General features: G+C 49.2%; 1 protein-coding gene across 1 annotated transcript in view; it reads left to right on the forward strand.

Moving 5' to 3' along the window:
- Positions 1-15,562, forward strand: part of GATB (glutamyl-tRNA amidotransferase subunit B) — a 97,150-nt gene extending 81,588 nt beyond the window's left edge. The window contains exons 11-13 of the mRNA XM_020903358.2: positions 3,944-4,022; positions 13,487-13,621; positions 14,884-15,562. Coding sequence (XP_020759017.2) covers positions 3,944-4,022; positions 13,487-13,621; positions 14,884-15,012 — 343 coding nt within the window. The 3' untranslated portion in view covers positions 15,013-15,562. The remainder of the gene's footprint in view (positions 1-3,943; positions 4,023-13,486; positions 13,622-14,883) is intronic.
- The last annotated feature ends 2,826 nt before the right edge of the window (positions 15,563-18,388 follow it).

The raw sequence follows: 18,388 nt of genomic DNA on the forward strand, positions 1-18,388 counted from the left end.
TGGATTTACATGTGTTCCCCATCCTGATCCTCCCCCTCCCACCTCCCTCCCCATCCCATCCCTCTGGGTCTTCCCAGTGCCCCAGCGCTGAGCACTTGTCTCATGCATCCAACCTGGGCTGGTGATCTGTTTCACCCTTGATAGTATAAGCTAAGCAAGTTCTGCCTTACAGTTTAGGTAGAACAGGAGCTTGGAGCAGACATTAACCCATGAGCAACCCTGGCTCCTGGACCAAAGTTTCCAAAGCCTGGAAGGGCAGTAGCTGCAAAGCTGGCAGTAGTCTCATGATGACACCAGGCGAGGGACACCAGAGGTGGTGCTGGCTGGAGCTCAGTTTGCAAATGAGCGTTCATTTTTAAAGACCTCTCAGAAGACTGGTGTTTAAAGGGTCTGACCAGAAAAGCATTAGTCGCTTAGTCATGTCTGACTCTTTCTGACCCCATGAACTGCAGCCCACCAGGCTCCTCTGTCCATGGAATTCTCCAGGCAAGAAGACAGGAGTGGGTTGCCATGCCCTTCTCCAAGGATCTTCCCAACCCAAGAATAGAACCATGGCCTCCTGCTTTGCAGGCAGATTCTTTACTGTCTGAGCCACCAAAAAGTGCTTGTTGAACTTGACCCTTATATTTTGGGTATATAGGTTTTTTGGATGATAATTCCATTAATATCAGGTTTGATTTAGTTATGAAGGTGGAGATTACTGGTCCCCTGATGCAGCATTCCCTGGTAGAACCAGGCCAGTGTAGCTCTCCGTTGTTCACTCCAGCTGAGGCCCTGAACCTGCAGGTCAGCTGCAGGCAGCAGCCCCCGGGGCCCTGAGAGACCAGCGAGGGCTTTTGAGCTGAGGAGGGACTGATGCCGGTGGGAGGGTTAGTCCCACAGTGTGGTGTGTGGGGCTGCATCCAAGAAAGGGATGCCGGAGGCGGGAGCCTGTCTGTATACAGCCTATGAGCTGAGGATGCTTGCCATCTCTTATAGAAACCAAGAGCACATGACGGAGACCTGGTGTGTCCCACAGAGCCTTAAATATTTGGTCCCCAGCTCTTTCTGGAAGAAGTTTCCTGAGCCCTGGCTTAGATGTGTGGTGTGGGGAGACGGGACCCCCGAGAGGTAGCTGAGCATGGTGGCAGGAGAACGTTGCCGGGAAAGCAGTGGCCATCCTGGGGACAGACGTGCTCTCCTCCTTCGCCAGACTGCAGTGAAGGCAGGGGATGCAGAAACGAGCCCTGGCCACTCCTCGCTAGAGAATGTGGAGGCCCCAGGAGAAGGGGCTTTCCCGGGGGTGAAGGTGGTCCAGAGGCAGGGTGCAGCAGTGCAGAGAAGCTGTTATGTTTGGTAACAAGTGAGGGGAGGAGAATTTTTAAGAAGGATAGAGTTGGCATCCAGATGACATGTGCTCGGGAGGGCAGACAGTAACCACTGATGCTCTTTATTGGTAAAAAATAAGGTAAGAAGCCAGACAGAAGCAAGTAACGGCAAGATGACTTGGAGGCATTTAAGATAAGGAAGATCTGAGCATCCGTGAAGGTGTGGGATCAAAGCCACAGGAGACAGGAGCCTGTCATCTGAGGAGGATCTGTAGGAGCGCCAAGTGACAGGGTCAGGAGCACGGGCTTGAGGGGCTGTTAGGTGGAAGAGGCGGCGGAGGGCACCCTAGAAGATTCTGGGCCTTCCATCAGCTGGGGGCCTTATGATGTGGAAGGTGGGGGTCTGTTATGAGAAAGAGCACAGAAAGGAGACTCCAGAACAGCCACTCCAGGGGAGGCACCAGGCAGGGTGCTGGGTATCAGCGAGATGAGCAGGACTGCTGAGCAGTGCCTGGGGGCCCAGGCCTCCCTGTCTTCCTCCACGAGCCTCTGTCTCGCAGGCTTGGGCCTGAAATGAACCTGTGGATTGCGATGGGCAGCGCATTTCACAGGAGCCACGGTGGCTGTGTTGGGGTGTCTGCTTCCAGGATTCAGGCTGGAGATGGAGTTGTGATCGCGGAAGAGATCTAAGGGACCAGGTGAAGTTGGAAGGCTCAAAAGACGCCTCTCCCCTCTGCCTTATAGGCGGGCCAGGCTGGGGATGGGAGACCAGCCCTCACGGCTTCTGTCTTTCACGTTAGGGTTTTCTTCAGCGGAGACTCACTCGTGGCCCAGAAACCAACGTCATCTGACCACAGCCGCTCAGCAGCGTGTGCTTCTGCCGTTCTTTTCCAAGTCAGGTGGTTTATTTATGTAACTGAGGACGGGCCTTTGAGGATTAGGATGACAGGTCCCAATCTTGGCCGTCATCTTTCTGGAGGTCAGGCCTGGCACAGCTGGACCGAGTTGACACAGTGTCCCAGCCCTCCTTGTCAGAGAAGGAGTCCGAGACGCAGACACTGTTGACCTCCTCTGGGTATAAAAGGGTGACAGAAATCCCAAGTCAGTGGAGGTATTTCATAGTGAATTAAGGTCATTGGATGAAAGGCGAAGTATTTTCAGTATGCTGGTTCTATTTCTGTCCTCCGCCATCCCCACATCCTTTATCATCAGCTCACATGGGAATGGGCACCCTTTCTGTTGAAGGCTCGAGAAATCTAGTTCAACCTCGGTGCTCGTTATGGTCTGCACTCTAATTGGCCTTTATGTCGACTAGGATGGTAGTACATCCAAGAAACCCGAATTTTTAAAGCAACCTGGATTCTTTATTACTTGTCAGTAAGGGTGGGAGGTCAGAGAAGAGGCATCTGTTGCTCTCCCAGCCCTCTCCCCCTCGTCCTGCTGAGATGTGATTACGGGGTTTACAGCTGCTCCCGATGCCAGACTCTCTCCAAGCCGCACGTCCTCTAGGAGTTTCCTCTTCTCCTTCCTTTGGAACGAGCAGACACTTGCACAACAGCGGGGTCTCTGTCTCCGTCTCGTGTGAACGACGCTGTGAGGCCTCATGGTACCTGAGTTGGACCTGGTGAACTTGTGCTCGGTTGGCCTGGAGTCCCAGGAAATACCCAAGAGCATAATGAGGAAATTAACATCGCGTGATGGGAGCTGAGGCTTAAACAGAAGGTGTTGTCAAGTCTCGCTGAGCACTCCGGAAGCTTTTGTTTGCGCACTCACAGTTATGTGCTATTTATAAGGCATTCCAGCCTATTTAAAACCGGTGCCCTTGTGACCTCAGACAGCGTTTCATTAGCCTAGTTGCTGTGTGTGTTTAAAAGTAGCAAGACCATGTATTTTAATAGAAATAGCCTGTAATTCATATCTGCACTAACCTAGGCACTCACCACCCCCACCTCTAAATGTGAATTGATGACACTTCACGTGTCCAGTTGCCTCCTGGCCTTTTACATCATGGGCTCCTTGGAAATGAGTCACTTCCTGGAAGTGTAGATATAATGACTTTTGGACCCTGGTGTGTCCAGAAAGCTCTTGAGAGCCTGCAGGAGAGAGCGGAGTGTGTGGTGCCCATGCGGACACCCAGTGGTATGGCTGGTAGTCACTGCACCCCGAAAGGAAAACTCTTACAGTGAAAAAAGAGTTTATATTTGCACAAAAACACTCCAAAACTAGCTTTGTTAGCTGTTTCGTTTGAAGTAATTTTTAGGCTGATCTTTCAGTCGAAAATATTTAATTACTGTTTTTTTTTCTTTCTTTTTTCTCTTCTCACCATGGTTCATGAATTTTTCAGCCACCTCCTTTTCTTGACTAATTAAACTGAGCAGTTGTCTGCTGCTACAACTTCTGCCAAACAGCGGTTACTGTTGGGTAGTAAAATAAAGAAAAACAACACTAGTCACAAAAATGTGTTGTGGCCTGAAATACAAAATAATAAATAACATGGAGCCCAGTTGGCCTGTTACTGTCATTCCTGGGTGGGGATTTCAAACCTGCAGAGTCACGTGCCTTGATCTTGAATAACCGTGAATGCATATGCTGACGAAGTGAAGTGACACTTTTTCTCTCTCCTTTGGGGGTGCCAGTCCTGTCACACCCTCCGCCCTGGCTGAGCTGCTGGACCTGCTGGACAGGAAGGCCATCTCTTCATCCGCAGCCAAGCAGGTATGTCCACACCTCTTGAGGAGTCCGGCCACCCTGCCGGCCCAGTACAGGTTTCATGTGGTTCCACATAGGTTCCACACTATGTGGATTTCATCATGGAAGTATTGTAATAAACGCTTCTAAGTGTTGTTTGAGGGGGCGGGTGTTTTTGTTTCTTCGTTTATTGCTTTGTTTTTAGAGGTAATGTCCTCAGCACTTTTTATGTTAATTATCTGTGTATTATTTTTGGCTGTGCTGGGTCTCTAGCTGCAGCGAGCAGGGGCTTCTGTTCATGTCAGGGCACAGGCTCTGCGCACACATCTTCAGTACTTGTGGCCCACAGGCTTAGTGCCCCACGGCATGTGGGATCTTTCCACACCAGGGATCGAACCTGTGTCCCCTACATGAGCAGGCACGCGCTCTTTCGATGTATTTCTCTTTAACTGAAGGGTAACTGCTTTGCAGGATTGTGCTGCTTTCTGCCGTACGTCAGCGTGGGTACGTATACGTGTGTCCCCCGTAGGTGCACGTGCGCGTCTGTGTCTCATTTGCTGCCCCGCAAACAGGTTCATCGGTACCATCTTTCTAGGTTGCATACATATCCCTTAATATACAGTACTCGTCTTTCCTCTTTCTGACTTGCTTCACTGTGTGTAATGGGCTCTACATTTATCTACCTTATTAGGACTAACTCAAAGTCATTCCTTTTTATAGCTGAGTAATATTCCATTATGTATATGTGCCACAACTTCTTTAATCCATTCATCTGTCAATGGACAGCTAGCATCTACGGCATTTCCAAGTTCCGTCTGTTGTAAATAGTGCTGCAGTGACCATTGGAGAACGTGTGTTTTTAGAATTGTGGTTTTCTCAAGAGCATGTACTAGCAGTACAGTGTGAAAGGCAAAAGGATACGACACTGAGAGGAGCTCCCCGGGTCAGCAGGCGCCCAGCGTGCTACTGGAGATCACTGGAGAAATAACTCCAGAAAGAAGGAAGGGGTGGAGCCAGAGCAAAAACAACACCCACTTGTGGATGGGACTGGTGATAGAAGCAAGCTCTTTATTGCTGTAAAGAGCAATATTGCATAGGAACCTGGAATGTCAGGTCCATGAATCAAGGCAAATTGGAAGTGGTCAAACAGGAGATGCCAAGAATGAACGTCAACATTCTAGGAATCAGAGAACTAAAATGGACAGGAATGGGTGAATTTTAACTCAGATGACCATTATATCTACTACTGTGGGCAGGAATCCCTTAGAAGAAATGGAGTAGCCATCATGGTCAACGAAAGAGTCAGAAATGCAGTACTTGGATGCAATCTCAAAAACGACAGAATGATCTCTTGTTTGTTTGCAAGGCAAACCATTCAGTATCACAGTAATCCAAGCCTATGCCCCAACCAGTAATGCTGAAGGAGCTGAAGTTGAAGGGTTCTATGAAGACCAGAAGACCTTTTAGAACTAACACCCCAAAAAGATGTCCTTTTCATTATTGGGGACTGGAATGCAAAAGTAGAAAGTCAGGAAACACCTGGAGTAACAGGCAAACTTGGCCTTGGAGTACAGAATGCAGCAGGGCAAAGGCTAATAAGAGTTTTACCAAGAGAACGCACTGGTCATAGCAAACACCCTCTTCCAACAACACAAGAGAAGACTCTACCCATGGACATCACCAGATGGCCAACACTGAAATCAGATTGATTATATTCTTTGCAGCCAAAGATGGAGAAGCTCTATACAGTCAGCAAAAGCAAGACAAGCAGCTGACTGTGACTCAGATCATGAACTCCTTATTGCCAAATTCAGATTGAAATTGAAGAAAATAGGGAAAACAACAGGACCATTCAGGTGTGACCTAAATCAAATCCCTTATGATTATACAGTGGAAGTGAGAAATAGATTTAAGGGACTAGATCTGATAGACAGAGTGCCTGATGAGCTATGGATGGAGGTTTGTAACACTGTACAGGAGACAGAGAGCAAGGCAACCCCCAAGAAAAAGAAATGAAAGAGGCAAAATGGCTGCCTGAGGAGGCCTTACAAATAGCTGTGAAAAGAAAAATGAAAAACAAAGGAGAAAAGGAAAGATATTCTCATTTGAATGCAGAGTTCCAAAAAATAGCAAGGAGAGATAAGAAAGCCTTCCTCAGCAATCAATTCAAAGAAATAGAAGAAAACAATAGAATGGGAAAGACTAGAGATCTCTTCAAGAAAATTAGAGATACCAAGTGAACATTTCATGTAAAGATGGGCACAAAAAAGGACAGAAATGGTATGGACCTAACAGAAGCAAACTATATTAAGAAGAGGTGGCAAGAATACACAGAAGAACTGTACAAAAAAGATCTTCACGACCCAGATAATTATGATGGTGTGATCACTCACCTAGAGCCAGACATCCTGGAATGGGAAGTCAAGTGGGCCTTAGGACACATCACTGTGAACAAAGTTAGTGGACGTGAAGGAATTCCAGTTGAGCTATTTCAAATCCTGAAAGATGATGCTATGAAAGTGCTGCACTCAATATGCCAGCAAATTTGGAAAACTCAGCAGTGGCCACAGGATTGGAAAAGGTCAGTTTTCATTCCAGTCCCAAAGAAAGGCAGTGCCAAAGAATGCTCAAACTATGGCACAATTGCACTCATCTCACACTCTAGTAAAGTAATGCTCAAAATTCTCCAAGCCAGGCTTCAGCAATATGTGAACCATGAACTTCCAGATGTTCAAGCTGGATTTAGAAAAGGCAGAGGAACCAGAGATCAAATTGCCAACATCCACTGGATCATCGAAAAAGTAAGAGAGTTCCAGAAAAACATCTATTTCTGCTTTATTGACTGTGCAAAAGCCTTTGACTGTGTGGATCACAGTAAACTGTGGAAAATTCTGAAAGACATGGGAATACCAGCCCACCTGACCTGTCTCTTGAGAAATCTATATGCAGGTCAGGAAGCAACAGTTAGAACTGGACATGGAACAACAGACTGGTTCCAAATAGGAAAGGAGTATGTCAAGGCTGTATATTGTCACCCTGGTTATTTAACTTATATGCAGAGTACATCATGAGAAACACTGGGCTGGAGGAAGCACAAACTGGACTCAGGATTGCTGGGAGAAATACCAATAACCTCAGATGTGCAGGTGACACCACCCTTATGGCAGAAAGTGAAGAAGAACTAAAGAGCCTCTTGATGAAAGTGAAAGAGGAGAGTGAAAAAGTTGGCTTAAAGCTCAACATTCAGAGAACTAAGATCATGGCATCCGGTCCCGTCACTTCATGGCAAATAGATGGGGAACAGTGGCTGACTTTATTTTTGGAGGCTCCAAAATCTCTGCATTTGGTTTCTGCAGCCATGAAATTAAAAGACGCTTACTCCTTGGAAGGAAAGTTATGACCAAACTAGATAGCATATTAAAAAGCAGAGACATTACTTTGTCAACAAAGGTCCATCTAGTCAAGGCTATGGTTTTTCCAGTGGTCATGTATGGATGTGAGAGTTGGACAATAAAGAAAGCTGAGTGCTGAAGAATTGATGCTTTTGAATTGTGGTGTGGATGACTCTTGAGAGTCCTTTGGACTATGAGGAGATCCAACCTGTCCATCCTAAAGGAGATCAGTCCTGGGTGTTCATTGGAAGGACTGATGCTGAAGCTGAAACTCCAATCCTTTGGCCACCTGATGTGAAGAGCTGACTCACTTGAAAAGACCCTGATACTGGGAAAGATAGAGGGCATGAGGAGAAGGGGAAGACAGAGGATGAGATGGCTAGATGGCATCACCGACTCAGTGGACATGAGTTTGAGTAAACTCCGGGAATTGGTGATGGACAGGGAAGCCTGGCGTGCTGCAGTTCATGGGGTCACAAAGAATCGGAGATGACTGAGCGACTGAACTGACCTGAACTGAACTGATACTAGTAATGGGGTTTCTGGGTTATATGGTAGTTTTTTTTCCTAATTTTTAAAGGCATCTCCATACTGTTCTCCATAGTGACTGTTAGCAATTTGCTTTCCTACCAACAGTTGGCAAAAGGGTTCCGTTTTCTCCACACCCTCTCCAGCATTTATTGTCTGTAGATTTTTTGGTGATGGCCATTCTCACTGGTGTGAGGTGATACCTCATTTTAGTTTTGATTTACATTCTCTAATAATAAATGATGTTGAGCATTTTTTCATGTGTTTATTAGCCATCTGTACATCTTCTTTGGAGAAATGTCTGTTTAGGTCTTCTGCCCGTTTTTTGATTGGGTTGTTTGTTTTCTGATACTGAGCTCCATGAGCTGCTTTATATTTTGGAGATTAATCCTTTGTCCATTGCTTCATTTGCAGTTATTTTCTCCCGTTCTGAAGGTTGTCTTTTCATCTCATTTATGGATTCCTTTGGGCAGGAGGACTTTTAACCACTGGACCACCAGGGAACTGTCTAAGTGCTGTTTTTAGAGAAGTTGCTGGGTGCTGTTCTTATACTGAGAGGTAGAAACAGTTTATGTAGCAAATGAAATAAAACCTATCACATGTGCGACAGAGGTAATGTGCTTTTCATCTTTGTTAACCAGGCCTTGCCTGGAATATTTCCCAAACATGTGTTTATGAGAGGTGGGGCCCTGCAGCTCCCGGGGGCTTGGACGGCGAGCGTGCCCTGTGCCCGGGGTGGCCAGCGCTGCTCCCCGACCTCGTCCCCCCTCTCCCATACTCCGCAGCCTCCCACCTAGTACCAGGGCTCACATGGTCACCCCTGAAAGTCAGTCTTCGGCAGGAAGGGTGCGGTCAGACAGACCACTTTCCACTACATAGATCAAAGTCTACATGCATGCCTAATGTGTGAAGACCCAGAAAAGAATAGCATCACTGTCAGAGGTGGCCTTCCACCTCATCTCCATCCCCGCCAGACAGTCTCAGGTAGGCCCAAGGTTCCTGGAACTCAGAAAACGCTTACAAATAAGCACCCAGAAGGATAAAGAGCACCAAGGCGGCCGCCTGATCTCAACTTCAGATCTCACAGCTGTCAAGTGCCTCAGCCAGAAACTTAATGTTATTTTAATGCTGCCTTTTGCATCTAATATTTATACACGTCCTCAGTAGTGGCAGGTTACAAAGTGAGGCTTTCGAAAAGCTGCTGCTTTGGGCTAATTACAAGGCACCATGGAGCATACACCCTGCTCTGAGCTGGGAAGCCAGGGACAGGAGCTAATAAAGACTGTTTACCCACCACCAAGCGAGGCTGCCAAGTGCAGGAACCACGGCGCATCAGGCAGGCTTTTGGTTGCCTGGATGTCGGAGGAATACAAAGTTTATGACGGAGCTTGGCAGCAGCAGAAAGAGGAGATGGCCTGAGGGCAGAAAGAGACTATATGTGCGTGTAAGGGCAGATGAATTGTAGCGTTTGAAACCAAAGAGAAAAAGACCTTCCCCTTCCCACTCCTCCTGCCCCAGTGAAGAAAACTGGGTGCAGTGAATGTGTGAGTTTCAGGACAGAGCTGGGAACTGCAGGGGCTGCTGACAGCTGGGGTCAGTACAGATAGAGACATTTTTGGATTCTGTTCGCTTCTGGTGTGTTTAAAGGAAGTAGGGGTGGATACTGACTTCTATGAGGCAACTATAGAATCAAAATAAAAGTCTTATTAGCAAGGCAGTCAGTGTGTGTCACATGAGGGACTCTCCCTTATACACTGTTGCCTTGGGAGGTTTGCCTTTCCATTTTTCTACTTTATGTTTTTTAAAAAAATAACTGATTTTTCTGGTGGGAAAAATGGTATTCTTTTTCATTATAAAAGCTTAAGTAATTTTCCAATTCTACCACCTTAAATTAACTACTGTTAGTATTGGGTGAACGTCATCCCAGGCAGATTTCCATGCAGAGAGACCATTGGAAGGCTGGATTATGGGATGTGCAGATGGTGGGTTAAAAAAAATAAGACTTTTGAAAATAAGAGGTTTTCATGTACTGTTCCTTAGTTCTACTTGTTTATTCTTAGTTGAGTTGGGTCTCCCTTGCTATGCGTGGCTTCTCTCGTTGCGGCGGCTTCTCTCATTGCGGAGCACAGCGTCAGCTGCCCCGCAGCGTGTGGGATCTTCCCTTCCCAGGGATGGAACCCATGGCCCCTGCATCGGCAATCAGATTCTCAACACTGGACCACTAGGGGAGTCCAGCTTTATTTTTGAAGAGGTGTACAGTTCATTGGTTTCTAGTCTCATCACAAGGATGGATAACCATCACCACTGTTGAATTTCAGAAGATTTTCATCACCCCCCAAACAAACCCTGTGCTCAATTTGCAGTCTCTCCCCATTAACCCCTCACTCTAGGCAACTACTGATCTGCTGTCTGTCTCTGTGGATTTTCCTATTCCGGACATGTAAGGTAAATGGACTCTTACAGTGTATAGACCGCTCATGTCTGGCTTCTTTCACCTAGTATGATGTTTTCCAAACCATCTACGTCATGCCTGTACTTCATGCCTTTCTCAGTTTTTTTTTTTTTAATTTGTTTATTTTTATTTATTTATCTGGCTGCACCAAGTCTTAGTTGCGGCATATGGGGTCTTTAGTTGTGGCAGGAGGGATCTAATTCCCTGACCGGGGACCGAACCCAGGCCTCCATTGGGCGCAGAGAGTCTTCGCCACTGGACCGCCAGGAAGGTCCGTTCCTGCCTTTTTATGCCTAAAGACTATTCCATTGTGTGGACGGAACCACATTTTGTCTGCCACTCATCAGTTAGTGGAACACTGTGTTGGTTCCCACTTGGGGCTCTTTTGAATAACACTGCTGTGAACATGCGTGTACAGGATTTTGTTGGTGCATGTCTTCAGAGTTCTTGGGGCTGTACCCACAGGAATGGAATCTCCGGATCACGTGGTAATTGTGCGCTTCACACCTCGAGGTCCTGCCAGACCGTCTTCTGACAGGCCACCCCGTTTCACAGTCCAGTCAGCAGCGTGGGATGATTGCAGCCCTCCACGCCCCACCCACAGTGTAACTGTCCTCTGACTAGTTATCCTAGTAGGTGCAAGGCAATAGCTCAGGGTGGCTTTGATTTGCATTCCCCTTTTGACTAATTATATCAAGCATCTTTTTGTCTTATTTCTATAGTGTACTATAAAGTGTGTTACATTTTACAGTAGAAAATGTGTTACAATTAATTTTTACTGAATTTAGCAGAGGAATTCAAGGAGGCCTTAGGTTTTAGCAAGCCTGTAAGGCAGAAAGAATCTGGTTCTACGGGTTATTGGTGTTGCCTCTGACAGAAGTGGATTGGATAACTGGCAGATGGGGAAAAAAGTTGACTCAGGATGACTACTCAGAATGACAGATAAGCAGGAGTCATCCTGCGTTGAGTATGTTCTGGACTCCAAAGACTCCCACTTTATGTCGAATTTATTATTAATCCATCTTTCGCCACCTGGCTCTCCCTTCCATCATCACCCATTATTTTCCTCCCTGACACGTTCCACTGCCCCTTCCCCCCAGGTGTCCCAGCAGTGCTTCTGAGACTTAAAGACCTCCTCCCCTTAGCTCCCCCGGCACCGAAGAGTTAGGAGGGCAACAGAAACTCAAAGCTTATTTATCACCCTGAGCAACTCTTGGTAACTGCAGACAAAAGCACCTGGGCTCTCCTCTCACAGGATCCATTTCTGTCTACTGACGGAGCCCCGTCTCCTGTCCCTGCCAAGGACAGGGCCCACCAAACCCCACCTGCAGAGCCATAAGCCCGCTGCTGCTGGCAGACTAAGGTCCCGAGCCTCCGGGGACTCAGCGGCCCTCCGTGTTGCATAGACTGCTGGCCAGCCAGGCCCCGAGAGCGAGCCCCCCAGATGCATGCATGTCTCCACCATGCGAGCCTGAAGGAGGGGCACATGGCCCGCTGTCCCCCAGGGGTTGTCACCTTAGCGCGCCGTGTAAGCCGTTTCCACTTGGCTTCTCAGAGGTCTGCTTCTAAACAAATCACCAGAAACCTTTTAGTGCAGAAAAAGTTATGGCATGCAGTAAAATTTTCAAATGATCTGATGTCTCTTTCTCCCTTTTTGGTGGGTCAGTTCTTTGGATGTCTTCCTGGGCCTGCTTCTCTTAGAGGCCCACATTGATGTCCGTGCCTTTCTGGGAGAAAGACCTTTCATGACTCTTACCTCTGCCCAGAGGGGCACCCTCTCTGTCTTGTCTGTCGCCACCCCCCCTGGAACAGGTCTTCCCCCCACACTCTGACCCTGGAAACCCAAACAGGTGGGGGCAGGTCAGGGGGCTGTGTGCTCTCCTGGCCTTCCCTGCAGACCCTTTAAAACTAACTAGCTAGCGACACAGTCGGGTGGTGGTTAGAAGGCTGTGTGCTTGACACACAGGAACTGAAGGCTGAGTTTCTGCCGCATGTGTCAGAGCCGGCTCTGGTGGGCAGGGTGTGCTCAGGGGTCCCCAGCTGCATTCCCCACTCTGCTGGTAGGAACCCCTTGTGACGGTTTGTCTTGGATGGGCAGCAGCAAGCCTAGGAGCGACACACCCGGCCGGAAACAATTGCGCTTCCATAGTGCTTCCCAGGGTGGAGCTCAAACTCGGACAAAAGCTGAGGATCGGTGCTGCAGCACCAGTCTGGCAACCCCGGAGCCAGGATGACTGCAGCAAGGGGGCCAGGGGAGCCCGCGGAGTCTGGCCCGGGCCGCCTTCAGAGGCTCCGGCCCTGCTCGACTCCAGCCGGGAGTGCAGTCTCTGTCTTAAATAGGAAGGAGCAGAGGACTGGATTCTGGAACCCACTGTGTCAGCTCACGGGGACTGGAGCTGGGCGCCACTTGACTGATTTGGACAGCTAATAAGCTGATGCATTCTTAACTCTGGCGTGGAGAACACTGCGGCCCCCTGGCATTTGCTCCTGGAGGCCCCCGAGGGGTGTGCGTCCCTGGGTCACTTGGTCCTCACCCCACTTGGCCCACCACCCACTCCGGGAGCAGCCGGCCTCTGCATTTAAAAGCATCTTCCCAGCCTTGTTCTGATGCTGTATTTTGGCCATGATCCCCGAGCTGCCTCTACTCTGGCTATTTTGGCCCAGGCAGACCCAGCCAGGGTGGGGCCTGCTGGGTCGCAGCTGTACTGGGTGCCAGGCAGCCAGGCTGAGCCTGGGCGGTGAGCTCAGGCGGCTGTGCACGTTGAGTCTCAGTGGCTGCAGCAGCCCGTGACCGCCAGGCCCTGGCTGCATGCAGTAGCCACGCCTGCTTCCCAGGAAAGGGTTGCTGCAGAGATGCTTAAAAGAAGGCCGTGCAGGTGATTTCTGTTATGAGCCAACATGTCCCCTCCGCTCATTCATCCAGTGGAATTCGTGTCAGCGGGGCCCTGTGAGGAATCACGGAGTCCGCCAGCGCGGATGACCCATCTCCATCTCCGCCAGCGTGGCCCCGGGCTCAGTGTCTGCGCGTGGCTGGAACTCACTGAGCCGTCCTCCTGCCCCAGCAAGTGGAGCCGGCGGAAGAGCTGACCCCTCCTCTCTCCACCCCCTCCCCCCAACAGGTGTTTGAAGAACTCTGGAGGAATGAAGGCAAGACCCCAGCACAGATCGTTGCCGAGAAGAAGCTGGAACTGCTGCAGGATCCGGAGGCCCTGGAGCGGCTCTGCAGCTCCACGCTGGAGGCGCATCCCGACGTGGTACGCGGCCCGCGGGGCGGGGTGGGCACGCAGGCGCAGTGGCTTCGGGCGGAGGGTCACCTGAGGCTCACCCCGGCGCCTCTGCCGCTCTCCCCCAGCAGTCCGGAGGCGCTTCCTAACAACGGCTAGCCCAGTTTCATCTGTAATCCTCCAATTTTTTCTCAGTTTTTAGCTAACGTCAAGAGATGCAATTAGGTGAACACTGGAAAAATACAGCTTTTCCTAGGAGGAAGATCCACCCCTGCAGTGGAGTCTCATGGCATCCCGGTGGAAGGGGGAATCGGCCACTGTCCACCTCCCGTGATGGGGGGCTCTTTCGCAGGGTCCCCACCTGTTTATCAGAAAGCAGCAGGCGGCACGGCCTGCACGGGGGCAGACACTTCAGTTGTCTGCCTTGGAGGGGTGGGAGGAGAGACAAAGTTTGAAAATTATTTGTAAATTGGGGAGAAAGTCCTTCACGGGAACAGAGTTGGAAATCATTTTGTGTTGTGAGCAGAGAACAAAATAGAAAAAAGCTAAAATGAGGTGAACCCCCCCCCCCCAAATCTAATCATTGTGCAGAGATTCTTTTCAGTGGGGGAAAAGTGCTACCGCCCCTTTCAGAAGGATGCCACCCACTCATCAGCTTGCAGGGACACTAACAGCCTGTGAAGAGCTCTCGATAAAGAAAATGAGGCTGCACGGGGTCTCGGCAGTCTCCATCTCCCGGCCTCATCTGGAGTGGCTGATAAAGACACTTCCCCTTTCAGACTCAGTCTGCGGCAGTGTGCGCAGCTCCGCGCAGGCGCCTGGCCGATCGGGGCAGGTCGGGCGGGCGACCCTGACCCGGTCGGTGGCTGGCTGACAGCGCTCAGCGCCCCTGCCTGCCCGCCCGGCACCCCCACCCGGATGCTTGGGGAGCGTTGCCCTCTCGTGGATTTGTCTTCTAGCAAATGAGCTTCTTGGCAGGAGGCTGGGGGAGGGCCCACTGAATGCCTGAACGGTTTGGGGGGGGGGGGTCCTCACGATCCGGCACTGAGCACCGAGGCTCAGCTCTGACGCCCCGCAGCCCTCCTCGCACCTTCTAACCAGGAGGCTGGTGCCGCCTCTGCCGGGAGCCCAGAAGCCTCCTCCAAAGGCCACCGTTCCCCATTGTCCTCGTCTCATTTTGTATCTAATTCAGAAAAAAAACTAAATTTGTTTCAGTAAACCCAAACTTGATTTAGGATTTTTTTAGGCAAAAATCTCTGTTTTCCCCTCTAAAATAATTTCTGTTTTTAAAGGTAATGGATCTAAAGAAGGGAAACCCCAGAGCTATAAACAAACTGATCGGGTTGGTCCGAAAAGCGACTCTGGGCCGAGCAGATCCGACAGCGATCAAGGAGGTGCTGGAGAGGCAGCTGTCGTCCTGACGGGTTCGGGTCTCCCTGCCGAGGCCCGGCCGGAGCCTGTGCAAGCTGATGTCCCGGGCCCAGCCAGACAGCCCTGCCCACCTGCGCCTTGAGATGCCACCTCCACAGAAGGCTTCATGGACATCGCAGAGTGCCAGGAGAGGTGCCGCGATGGTGAGAAACGCAGTGATGCTGAGCACACACACTCTGAGATGCTATAGCATCCTCGAAGAACATCTCACTCTGCAGCGCCCTCATCCATTTGTAAGCAGGTCCTCTGGGCCCAGCACTGTTCTAGGTGCCAGGGATGGGCAGTGATGGAGGCAGTGTTTTGTTTGGGGAGCTCTCATGGTGGGGGAGGAGGGTATTAATAACCAGAAAGTAGTGGTATTCTCCCATCCACTGAGTAAATCTGATGACGCTCATTCAGTGCTCTGGGATCCCAGAAAGCAGAGATCTGAGCATAAGTGATTTTTCTCCTCCATAAAAAAGACAGCATCAGTTTTCAAATAAATTTAATGGATAAAATATATACTGAAATATCACATAAAAAATTAACTTATATGTCAAATATTGTGCAGTTGACTGATAACTCCCCCTCCCCACCCTCAGGCCAAAAGTTTGATAAGGAGATAAAAAAGCTGTAACATTAAACTGATTTGTTTTGCCTGGGAAGAATAAGAGGACAAACTAGTAAATGGAAACTGTGGCCTGTAGCGGTCTCTGGTCCAGTTAACAGCACCTCCCTGGAGGCAGGGTTGCCCTCTCCCCGTTGCCCTGACAGTAATAGTGGTGGTTTCTCTGCCGCATGGGGGACCCCTTTATTCCCTGCGTGCCTTTGTTACCTCTGACTCGGCGCGAAAGACCACGTTTGCGAGTGCTGATTTTTAAAAGCACCTGTCAAATAAGCTGACGTAAGAGGACAAAATCGTGGGCAGCCCCGACTTTACACTGAGTTCTGTCTGTACTGAGAAGAGGACAAATGACTTCATCGCGAGTGGTGCTCCGGAGGCAGCGGGGACCCCCGCCTGCGCCTCAGCTGTTCACGGTTCTGGTTGTGGACGCTGGCGCAGGACTTCCCTAACTGGGAGTAACGGGAGCACTGTCCTTCTCCCAGCCAGAAGAGCAGGGACAGGAGGAAAGCAGCCGTCTGGTTTATTTCAGACAGGCATGAAGAGGTGAGGTTCTACTTTGTAAACAATGAATGACGCAGAAGTGTTGAGAACATGTGACATCACCCAGGAAGCCGTGCCCCTTACACGTCCTGTTAACAGTTCTGAAAACCACTGGGCCTGACAGTAAACTCTGTTCATCAAACCACTTTTCGAGACGGAAAGTCAGAGCCAGTCCCCAACCCCTTTGCTCCTGAGACTGGAATCTGGCAGCATCATGATTTTGTAAGAAATGGTAAGAGTTCAGTTTTGTTTTCCAACATCCATTTTCACCAAAGATATGGCTTCTTGGTCATCAGACTTTACAGGAAACACTAGCCAACCTGTGCAGACCATTTTAAATCAAGGGCTGACTTAAATGGGACTGGGGAGGGGCGGGGACAGCTGAATAAAGACCATTTACCAATAACGTGTCATGTGTAAACTGTATTATGGACTGATCATTTTGGAGAAAAATGCTATTGCTGGGGTGACAGTGGGGGGGCAGAGAGAGAAGGAAATGGGTAAAAGGGGGTCAACTGTATGGTGGCAGACAGAAATAGCCCTTGGTGGTGAACACACTGTAATGTATAGTGAAGCAGAAATATGTCATCCACATGAAATATACAGTGTTATAGACCAGTTACCTCAGTTTAACACAAAGCACTGAATCTCTCCAATGCTGATTATCATCCAGCTCTGACAACTGCCTGTTAACTTGAATGCCCACTTCCGAAATCCTAAAAATCAGATTATGTTGTTATAACTGCTAATAGGAAAAAAAAAAAAGCACAGCTGATCGCTTACTTGGAACCTGACTAGAGATTTGAAATACATGTTTATGTAACACCCTAAGAAATCCACAACGTATGGCTCTACTTGTAAAAAGGGCTTCACTGAAATATAATTTTAAATGCATTTTTGCATGAGTGTGAATTCAGTCTGGTGGTCCGCTATTCGGGGGGAAATCTCATTAAAATGGATGAGTTTGCGCCACAGGTGAAGCGATCGCCCTCTGTCACTGGAATGCACACACCTGTAGGCCGGGAGAGGGGCGCGCTGGAAGACGGGCTTCCCCGGCAGACCTGCTCAGGTACAGAGCATGTGCTCTGGTTGAGGAGGAGGTTGGCTGGCCGGTTCTGGTGGGAGGCGAGGACTGGCAGCCTCAGTGCTTAGCGTGCTACCAGGCACAGAATCAGGTCTCAGTAAAAGTTCATTAAATTTATAAAACTAAATTAATGGCCAGGGACTTCCCTGGCAATCCAGGGGTTAAGACTCCATGCTTCCACTGCAGGAGGTGTGGGTTCCATCACTGGTCAGGAAACTAAGATCTCCCAAGTCTCACAGCCAGAAGAAAGAAAAAAGATTGCCTTTTGCTGGGGCCCTTTCCTATGATTGGTGGGTGCTAACAACCTCTGGGTTCTGGGGAAAAAGGTTGTCATTATTTATACCAAGGTAAGGATGTTTTAGCTGAGCTCCGGCCTCCTTTTTTATAATTAGAATTTGGAAGAAGACTATGGATTTTTTTCAGGTAAACACCCTCCTAAAGCTTTGAGTTGGCTCATTCAGTACATAGCTTATGACCAGGACCCACAACCTATATTGTATTTTTCATGTCTGTTGAGTTTAGCAGCATCATTTCATGGCTCCTACATAGTGGCTATTTGGGGGAAAAAAGAACACTAAATCTAACTGAAAGGCCATCATTTTCCACTACCAAAAGTAGCACATAGATTGCTGCTGTGTCTCTCCAGCAGATTTCAGACAAATGCATGCATGGACTGTTTGTGAGCAGAGCTTGATCCCTGATGGTCAGATGGAAAGCATCTGATTGAAATCTCTCTGCCTCCGTTAGTCAAGCATCTTAGCCAAGATCATTTAAATATCATCATCACCACCAAGTTCCCTCTTCTAAAATATCTGCAGGGCAGAGTGGGGCCTTGTTACAGGTGGGCCTTCTCTAGACGTGTCCCAGTAAGAAGTCAGCTGCCACCCCACGGAGCAGAGACCTCGCAGCCTCCGCTCCGTGAAATGCATGCTCTGTCGAGAGCTGCCATCAGCCTTGTCAGGTTGTGAAAGGACCAGTAAACCTCAGGTCCCCCAGAGATGCCGAGGTGTGTGGGACGCTGCCGGCAGCCTCATTGCTTGTGTGGGGGACAGTAGGGGGAAAATACAAGTGACTTGGGGGCGGGGAGGGGCAGTCTCAGCTAACCTCAGTCCCCGTCTCAGGTCTGCAAGTACGAAAG

This window comes from Odocoileus virginianus, chromosome 12 (assembly GCF_023699985.2).
Source record: "Odocoileus virginianus isolate 20LAN1187 ecotype Illinois chromosome 12, Ovbor_1.2, whole genome shotgun sequence".
Taxonomy (NCBI): domain Eukaryota; kingdom Metazoa; phylum Chordata; class Mammalia; order Artiodactyla; family Cervidae; genus Odocoileus; species Odocoileus virginianus.